The 10,822-nt window shown below is 35.9% G+C and overlaps 1 protein-coding gene across 1 annotated transcript; it reads left to right on the forward strand.

The window, feature by feature from the left end:
• The first annotated feature begins 7,031 nt into the window (after nt 1-7,031).
• Nucleotides 7,032-8,410, forward strand: LOC131319092 (protein EXORDIUM-like 3). Its single transcript, XM_058349211.1, has one exon. The coding sequence runs from the start codon at nt 7,148-7,150 to the stop codon at nt 8,195-8,197; it is 1,050 nt and encodes a 349-aa protein (XP_058205194.1). The 5' UTR covers nt 7,032-7,147; the 3' UTR covers nt 8,198-8,410.
• Nucleotides 8,411-10,822: the final 2,412 nt, after the last annotated feature.

Below are 10,822 nucleotides of genomic sequence, written 5' to 3' on the forward strand. Positions count from 1 at the left end.
TAGTCTTTTTTTTGGAGTTTGTGTCATTTTTCAATCGATTATATCTTTTAATTTAAAATGTTTTATGTGATTTCGAAAACATTGTATTATAGAACTAATCGAGATTTATCAAACAAGATTCATATTCGATATGAAATTCATTACGGATTCAAAGATATAATCCGTTTTTTAGCTGGTTAGAATAGAACTAGGGACAATTAAATCCGGACGAAGGGAGTAACAAGCAAAATAAACAACTAAAAAAAATCGAAACATAGCAAGGTCCGTGGCTCCCATAAGAGCATCTCCAACCCATACTCCATTTCTTCATTTTGGAGGAAAAACATTCTCCAACCCATCCTCTAAAACTCTTCTCCATTTTGGAGGATGAATCTTGATCCTCTAAATATAGATGATGAAGGAAAAAATAAATCTCCTCCAAATATGTGTTGGAGTTGAAAAATAGAGTGTTGGATTGGAGTTGAGATAAATAATATAATCCTCTAAATCTACTTTTTAAATAAAATAGATTAATTTGATCTTCTCAAATAAAAATTTGGAGGGTGCTAGATTAGAGATGCTCTAAGCCCTCAAGTGCTCCGTCCCTGCTGAGTGTAAGCCGTTTGTCTAGCATTCTCCCAAAGTTCCCGCAACTTTGTCCCAAAAGACGCTCCGTTGAAGCGCGTGAATAATTGTCAGAGCACGCGTGTGTCATTTCTGATCCGTGTCCACCAAACAATACAAAAATTTTGAAAAACACAGACAGAGAGAAGGAAAGCCGGAACTGTTAGTCCGGTTAGTTGACAGATTTGTTTCCCGCATAATTGATTAATGTTTGATTTTTGATGTCGGACTGTAGAAAGTGATTTCTTGTCAATCTTTTAATTTCGGCATGATTAGTCGAGCTACGCGTACGTTGATCCAGATATTCTTGGGAAAAAAAGTCAAGAGACAAGTGAGCGCACTAAACGCCAAAGGCCTAAAGCAGAATTGATGATCTGGTGGTCTAGGGGCCCACCTCGAATTGCCCTAAGATTTGTTGTTCTTGCTTCTTCTGTTATTTGCAGTTGGGCCCCGCCTAGGTTCGCCTTTTCGGGCCCCATCCATCGCTCTCTCTCTCTCCAGCTGTTTCGATGGCCCCCCTCCTCCTCTCTCTCTCTCTCTCTCTCTCTCTCTCTCTGAGCTGGTCCTGTTTGATGGCTCCGCGATTGACTCGTTTATTATTGTTTTGAGATTTTCTAATCTTTGTTCGAACATGTAGACGATTTCCCCATCGTTCTCTCGAATTCTGGCATCGCCTGGCAGCGGTTTGACAATGCCTTATAAGAAAGTACTAAAATGTTGGCACAATTATCAGTATAAATTAGCAGAAACTACATAAATTGATTTTGGCACTCTAAAGTTTTGATAATCATGCTCTAACATTTGTCTTTTGGTATTCATGTTGTGTGTATTCTGAACGCTAAAGATGCATATTATAATGTGGTTATCAAGAAGAGGTGTGTAAAATCAATCATGGTAGCTATTAGCAATATATACATCGGGTGTATTAGCTAATGGACTTGCTAAAATAATTTTTTGTGGAATATAGATATTATTTGATAGATTTCGATAAGATCTTGTGAGCGGTGCAAAAAAATTATAAAATATTTTCATAAATATATTACTTTTTAAGTTTGAAAATTGCAAATAAGTTCTTATGTTTTAGGCCTCATTCCAATATTTTTTTAAGAAATAAGTACTTATTTTCAATTTTCAAGCTTAAAAATAATGTGCTTACAAAAATAAACTTTCAATTTTTTTCCATCGTTTAAAAGATATTTTAAACAAGATACATATTACATATTTTTAGATTTCAATAAACTCATTATTTTTAAGCTTAAAAATTGCCAAAAATAAATACTTATTTGAAAATAAGTACTCCCTCCGTTCCAAATTGGATGACAATTTTTGAAATCTGTGTCAATTTCAATTCCTTATATCTTTCAATATGAATCTCAAAAAATATGCAATATGGATCTTGTTTGATAATTCTCGATTAGTTCTATTATACAAAGTTTTCAAATTCGTGAAAAACATTATAGATTGAAAGATATAAGCAATAAAAAAATGGCACAAATTTCAAAAATTGTCATCCAATTTGGAACGGAGTGAGTACTTTTTTGAGATAAGGTCGCGTTCATCAGTTCATGGATCAAGTTGCCTATTGGTCTTTGACTTGGGAATTTGAGAACCACATGAAATAAGTGGTTGGCTTGGTTATCTTGGTTTGAGACTTGGGATTTGATTCCTTTTTAAAATTCAAGGCTCGATTCCTAGTAGCTCGTGGGACTATCTCACCTCACACGTAGGCGTATGAAAAGGATATCAGATGAGCCTTAGGGATTAGCCTTAGATGCACGGAAGTAATTGACCCAAGATACTCGCATTATCAAAAAAGGAAAAAGAAAAATTGAGAGAACCTCATACAAATATCAACCACACGAGGAAATCAAAGACGGAGCCACTTGAGGGCCTATGGGGGCCACGGCCTCTGTGTTGTTTTGATTTTTTTTTAAAATTTAATACTATTATTTTTAGTTGTTTATTTAGTTTGTTAAGAATTATATTTCATATTAGGTGTTATTTAAATGCTTTAAAAATGTGTTCGTTTTGCAGTCTCAAAATTCAATTCCTCTCTTTGCTCATGGTCTCTCATAAGTTTTTTCTTCAATTATTAATCTCGTTTCTCTTTCTATCTCTCTCCTACGAAAAAAAACTCCCTCAAAATCTAAACTAAACAAATCTTGAAATTTCAAAACCTTGTTGTTATAGTCCGGCCCCCGCGTTTTCATAATTATGGTTCCATCAGGAAATTATGACCAGCAATATCATGATATCAATCCAATTATGCTACGTACATACATGAAAATACAAACACAACGCTAAACACAATCTCTCACGTACATGTGGACCGCATCGTATATTTGCACCATTACACTCCATTTTTGTAGTAAAAAAGGAGTTTACATCTATGCTTGGGAAGAGGTGAGGGACCAGGGAAGTAGTGGTAGTACCAAGTACCAACAAGTGTTTTAAACCTCCCACCAATGTTTGGTCGGTCGAGTAACTGTTTTCCCACGAATCCGCAGTGAACGGAAATTTTTTCAGTGCTAAGCGGGTATCACGTGGTGCTCGCTCGGTGCATCCGAGCTATTTATTGTATTTTTAGACGGCTCAAATTTGGAGAAAGAAAATAGACGTACGACTACGATTCTCTCTTTTTGGTTCCTAGTAGGAGTAATAATCACATGCACGCACTGTGGACTTGATTCGTATCGCCAAAGGTCTAAAATATCTCACAGGGACTTCAAAGTCTTTCACCAACATGGCTATAGCACCGAAAAGTAACCGACGTACTGCCACTGCCACTACTTCAATGGAACGTACGCGGTTGAGTGTAGACATTATGGCAGTGTTTTCTTCTGAATTTGATAATTGGATATCTGGGTGAACTTGCAAACTTAATTAATTTCGAAACCGTAAAGTTAATGATTAAGAAAATTTTTCGGTGGTCTCAAAGTTTGCAATGTTTAGCTTTCGTAAGATTCGGACATTCAATCTAACATACAGGGGCGGTCTCCAGAAGGTGCAAGGGGGACCCAAGATGCTACACAACTCTAAATACTCCTGGATATTATTCTAACTTTTGGGTTAATTAGAAAAAATACTACGAAATTTGTCGCTACAAGTCCTTTGATTGAATTTTTTTTTAGGTTGTATATATGTAAAACTAAACGGTGGCTACACATATACGTAATATCATCTATTATTCGGGCTTCGCGAGTAATGATGTATTCTCTGAATTGTACAATTAGTCATACTATATTTTTTATATTGCTATGTAAAAGTTATGAAAAATGGTCCCTGCATCACAAGTTTGAGTCAAATTTGTTGCGGTGCTTTTCCCTTTGAGATGTATAGTACTCATTTTCTTCCAAAATGTATACTTCTGTATCCACTTTGGTGATTTCGTTGTTTGCAAGCTGAAAAATGTATCTCACAATATTCATTTTTGCTACTTTTTGGCGTACAATGAATTTATCTGATATTAATATTTAAAATGAGATTTTGCTGTTAATTTATGAATACACGTGATTTGATCCCCCATATTAAGAATAACCTGCAAATTTTGTTGCAAATTATAAAATGTTAAATTTAAATAAAAATAAATAATCATATCAATTGAGCTACTCCCTCTGTCCATTTTCCCTTTGTCCAGTTTTAAGCGTTTACTACGGGTCTGCATGTCATTTTCAATGACTTATATCTCTTGACAAATATTATGTTTTATATTTTTAAAATTATTGTCTTATATAAATAATTGAGATCTATCGAATTTTATATATATATATATATATATATATATGTAATTGAAAATAACACGCAAAATCGTAGTCGATATTTAAAAAGGGACAGAGAGAGTATAAAATTATGATTAAGCTGTACCAAAATAGTTAAAAATTAACTTTACAAAATGTCACTACTACATTAATTTTACTTCTCTCAACTTTAAGTACTCCTATAAATTTACAGAGGTGCTAGAGGTACAGCAAAAGTTGTACAAACAACTTACACAGATCCATTTTTGACCCGTTTCGGGTCTCACAAAAACGGGTCTCACAACAATGATCGGAGTCCCTCATTTTTTTCAAAATTTATTTTTTAGGGTATCTGTAAAAAATCATCTCAATCCGATATCGGTAATGGCGTTTACGAATCATCCAACTTTGCTTTAAAATTCGGCCCTTACTGATATCGGATTGAGATAATTTTTTGCAGGGCCTTAAAAAATAAATTTAAATAAAATAAACAACTCCGATCATCTTTATAAAACCCAAAATGAGTCAAAAATAGATATGTGCAAACTGTTTGTACAGCTTTTGTTATAGTCATATCATTCTGATAAATTTATCCTGACAAAAGAAAAAATGTGGTGGTGAGAAAAGAAGGTGTGTGTAATCTGAAAATCCCAATAATACCCCCGAATCCATTTCCCGCTCTAAACATGAAAAAATAGTCTGAGAACATCTGTCAGATGACGAGAAGGATATGATGATGGAGTTGAGTTTTGTTCACCCTTCATTTAAAAAAGTGAATATTTTTTTTTATTAGTTAAAATAATATGAATCTCATCATAAAGTGATGTCATATTTACCAAAAAATATATTATACGATAAACATGACATCACTTCATAATGAAATTCACACTATTTTAATTAATAAAAAAATAATATAATGTTCATTCTTTTGTAAAGAAGGCGAATAAAATTGCACTCATGAAGCTCCTCCTCCTCTTGTGCAACGCTCTGAGTCCCTAGGCCCCGCCCCACAGCTAGACTTTAAGAATCTATCTGTCCTCCATTACCCGCAAATCAATGGCATCGGCTCCCCACTCCCCTACTCCACGTACATTTTGATTAGTACTTCATACGTTCCATTTTTTTTTTCATAGTTCTATTTCAACCAGATAAAAAATAAATTATAACTTTTTAATTAGTAATGGTATTTGTATGTAATATAGATTTTGTTTAATAGATCTCACTGAGCTCTTTTAAACGATATTTTAAAAATCACCTAAAAAATTATAAATTGCAAAATATAATCAATTAAAAAGTAACACAAACTCCAAAAAAAATGACTAAAGAAAAAGAACGGAGGGAGTAGTAATAATAAAAAGCAGAATTGAAGAGATATTCGTAAAGAAACGAGAGTTTATGTGACATTTTCGCAATTAATTTTTTCTTTGATCAGGCAATTAATAGATTAAAGTCCATATTTTCACCAATTTTTAGACAGATTGTTCTCATTGCATGCATTGACTAGAAATTAGTAAAGAGTATCATTTCGAGAAAATAACTTGACCAATGTCATTAAGCTTGTGATCCACTAGTATAGCGGAAACACACCCTTATAATTGGAGAGAACATTTATTTAAAAACCGTGCTAGAGAGAGAAGAGGTGGTTCTAAACAACTCTAAGCAAACAATGTTTGGCTAAATGCAAAGAACCATTTGTATAAGCAAAAAGTAAGTTTTTTGAACAAACAAAACATAAAAAACAATTAAGAGTGTTTCTACTAACTTAAAAGCTGTGTACTATAAATTTTTTGTTTATTCTTATTAAAAAAATACATTTATTAGTTCTACGCCAAACTTTTACATATTGTTGCTTCATTTCGACGAGACAAATAAAAAAATAAAATATTATGACTTTTACCCAATTTTTAAAGAAAAATCCAACAAAAAGTCTAAAAAATCATGAGTTTTTTCTTGGATAATTCGGAAAATACTTGCGTAAAAGTCATACTAAATTTTTAGTTTTTCGATTCTTCTCATCGAGATGAATTAATACATAAAAGTTTGGCTCAAAACTAATAAACCAGAATTTTTTTAAATAAAGACTAAAAAAAATTGTTGTCCACAACTTTTTAGTTGACGGAAACACCCAAACCTTGTTCGTTTAAGGGTTTTGAATTTTGGATTATAATCATTATCATATTTCTCTTTAATCATTACTTTTATTTTCTCTTTATTTTTTTCTAATCATTACTCATATTTTCAATTATTACTTTATTCCTCTCTACACTAATTATCTATAAATTCAAAATCTCAAAACAAATGGGCTCCCAAAGTTAATCCAAACAACCTTTATTCGACTCAAAGAGAATGATTTTCTTGAGTTTGATCTTTAATTGAGATGAAAGCACTAATGCAAAAGAGCCATACTATTCACAAGGAAAATTTACAGAGAATCACGTTAGGAAAAACGTGTTTGAGCTCATTCGAATTCAAAAGTAATATTTATCAGTGTCTGTTGAAGATGATTTTTTACAGGTTCTTATAAAATAATATTTAAAAATTTATAAATATTTTTTTAGATTTTTGTAAAACTTAAAATGGACCCAAACGCATTTTTTTTTGCGTAATTTCCTGCAAATCTTTTTTCCAATTAGAATTTCCGAAATAGAAAATAAGCCAAAAAGGCCCTAACGAGTTTTGCAAAGGGACCCTATATATAGGTAGATATACCCTTTTTATATTGTGCGATTTATCTCCAACATCACTCTTTATTTAAAAAGCCTCACTTCCCCCAACACCTCCGACTCTCTTCTTCAGCTCCTGCCACAATGAGCCATGGCTGCGTCCGCCGTCATCCGGCGCCACCACTTCCTCTCCTACTCCTCACCCTCGCCGCAGCCTCCCTGCTTCTCCTCACCGCACCGGTAGCCGCCTGGCGCCCATGGCCCAACCAGAAACCCAACGCCACCGAACTCATCTTCGGAGCCTCCAAGAAGTACGAGGGCTCGTCCGAGTTCGTCAAGCTGAAGTACCACATGGGCCCCGTCCTGACGGCCGACATCTCCGTTCACACGATCTGGTACGGCACGTGGCGTAACCCCCAGAAGAAAATCATTCGCGAGTTCATCAACTCCATCTCCGCCGCCGATTCCAAGCACCCCTCCGTGTCCGGCTGGTGGAAGACCGTCCAGCTCTACACCGACCAGACCGGCTCCAACATCTCCCGGACCGTCCGGCTCGGCGAGGAAAAAAACGACCGGTTCTACTCCCACGGCAAGAGCCTCACGCGCCTGTCCATCCAGTCCGTCATAAAATCCGCCGTGACGGCCTCCACGCGCCCCCTCCCGATCAACCCCAAGAGCGGGCTCTACCTGCTGTTAACCTCCGACGACGTGTACGTCCAGGATTTCTGCCAGAACGTCTGCGGGTTCCACTACTTCACATTCCCGTCGATCGTGGGGTACACGCTCCCGTACGCGTGGGTGGGAAACTCGGCCAAGCTGTGCCCGGGGACGTGCGCGTACCCCTTCGCCGTGCCGGATTACATCCCCGGGATGAAGCCGCTGAGGTCGCCGAACGGCGACGTCGGCGTCGACGGGATGATAAGCATCATCGGCCACGAGGTCGCCGAGCTGGCGACGAACCCGCTGGTGAACGCCTGGTACGCCGGCGGGGACCCGATCTTCCCGGTGGAGATCGCCGATCTCTGCGAGGGCATTTACGGAACCGGCGGGGGCGGGTCGTACACGGGGCAGATGTTGAACGGCGCGGATGGCGCGACGTACAACATGAACGGGATAAGGAGGAGGTTCTTGGTCCAGTGGGTTTGGAACCATGTGGTGAATTACTGTTCTGGCCCTAACGCACTTGATCAGTGAATGTCACTCCTCCTGTCTAGCTAGTTGTACTCCCTACTATTTTTGCTCCATTGGGTTCTTCTGTCTTCTCTGTTTCGTTTTGGGGTTTTATCTGAATTTCGTTTCTTTTTTTTTCTTTTTTCTTTGTTCTGGAGGTTGGGGGGTTTTGTGAGCTGCTTGTTCATGGATAATTTTAATTAGTTTAAACTTAATTTGTGTTTTGTTTGTTTAAAACTGTAATAACTACTCTATTCCGTATACTATATTTGTATACAAGTTTATTAGTGAAACACTAGTATATACCAAATAAAAAAGAAAGTGCTCCGTAATAGTAGGTTAGTGTTTCCCGCCTTTATTGTTTCTTTTTTTTTTACCATCAGATGCGTTTGGGCCGGCTTAAACGCACTTCAATTTAATCTCTCCTCCGTTCGAGGTGGACCATCTGCTCTGGAATTATAGGATTGACAAGAAATTACTTTGTTGCAAGCTGACTCTAAGAATCGAATCTTAATGAATTATGTGAAGAACAAATCTACCGACCAATGAGACATATCTGGACTGGGCTCGGTTTCCCGCCTTTTAGAGTTGGGGTTGGTGGCTCTTGATGGGGAAATTTTATTGCCATTTCAGATATTTTTTTGGGCAGTTTTTTAAAGATTTCGGCTGAAGATGGGGGGTAAGGTAGTGTGGGTACTGGATGTCAAAAGGAGCTTCTGTGCGTCCGTGCTTGCCATATTTACGCAACCGTTCCCTCTCCGCGTCGGAAAATTTTTCAGTGCAGAGCGGGTATCATGTGGTGTCCGTTGGCGCATTCGAGCTATTCATTGCGTGTTTGAATTGCTCAAATTTGGAGAGAGAAAGTGTTGAGTGAGAGGAGAGAGAAGGTTTCAATTCGAGCCGTTCAAAAGTGTATCGGACGGCTCGGATGCTCCGAGCAGGTACTACATATGATATACCTGCTCGCACTGAAAAATCACTCCTCAGAGCAAGTTTATCAGTTCTTAAGTAAATGCTGGTAAACAGTATATTTTTTCATTTTACCTATTCACATATCTTTCAACACTACACTAATATTATCTATTTAACCTATTCTCTATTAAAATATTATTACTTTTATTTTATTTTTTTTCTGAGGAAAGAGAGGAAGAAGGAAAAAGAAAAATTAATAAAATATTATACACATGGTGAATAAAGCTTAAGTATATTTATCTATACGCTATTCATGGATGAATTTTACCTAGGTTTTTACCTAATCTGCTGCCATGCTTATTTGGGGATTTTGCTTAGGTAAGCTCTTCTGATAAACTTGCTCTCTGGGTCATTTACTAGTATTTTTTAAACGGTACAATCACACAGCCGTGGGTCCCTCTTGAAACATTATTCAATGCCCATAAGGGCATGGACACGTGGTGCCCCAAACTATTTTTAAAACACTCATTTGTGTGGTTCATATCACAAAATACGTAAAACTCATACAAATATGTGATAGAAAAGAATTGTGTTCCTGCCCCAGAGTATGTAAAGCCCACAATATAATTACTTATTTTTTAAATTAAAAGTGATATATAGTGAGATAATGATTTGTCTTGTAAATCGAAAAAATAAATACTCACTTCGTCCATTTTTTTTGTTTATTTTTGAATTACGTGACATTTTTTAATTACTTATATCTTTCAATCTATAATATTTTTAATAATTTTAAAAATTTGTATTATAAAACTAATCGAGGTTTATCAAGCAAGATCCATATTGCATATTTTTTAAGATCCACACTAAAAGATACAGACAAAAGACATAAAAGAAACAAACAATAGACAATGAAAATAGGATGGGAAAGCATTTAAAAATACAATAATTCTAGTGACACACCCAAACACATATCCACACTCCTATGAGTGATGGGCCCTATACACATACTATACTCTAGTGTGTGTATAAGACTCACCACTTATGTGAGTAGTGAGTGTGTATTTGAGTGTGAATTTGAGTGGTAGTAGCACCATTGTTAAAAATAAGAATCTTTGGGTCAAAGAGGGAGGGGGGAACTACATGTGAAAACAAAAGCCGGGTTTGTCTTGGGCTCAGTTCAATGAGCAGCATATTTGTACCTTCTAGATTTCCGTGGAGTTGCAGATATTATTATAGGCTTTGTTTGGAATTTAGAAAAAGTGAGCGAAAAGAAAAGAAAATTAAATTTTTTTTTCCTCTCTAATTATTTGGATTAGAGAGAAAGAGAAGAGAAAATAATAAAGAGTTCAAGTATTGTGAATAGTATCATTTTCCTTTTCTTTTTTTTTCCCACACTTTCCATCCCTTTCTCTTCCAAACAAAGCGTCTTGATCAATATGATCTTCAAATACTTTTATTTTGAATAAAAAAAAAGAACGAGCTCCAATACGAATGTGATGTTATCATATGTTTACTGATAATAATTGATCCACATAGTTTTTGACAAAATTAACGTTTTTGATGATATTAAAATTGATCATCATAATTTGTCCAAAAAGGGTCCATATATTCCCTCGAACATGATTGTTTGGGGATGCTCCTCTCGCTTTTACACTCCTCTCTAAAAATTCATTTGTCACTTTTGTACTTCCAGATATATACAACATAAAACTAAAATAAGACAAAACATTTTTTGCA

Source organism: Rhododendron vialii, chromosome 3a (assembly GCF_030253575.1).
Source record: "Rhododendron vialii isolate Sample 1 chromosome 3a, ASM3025357v1".
Lineage (NCBI taxonomy): Eukaryota > Viridiplantae > Streptophyta > Magnoliopsida > Ericales > Ericaceae > Rhododendron > Rhododendron vialii.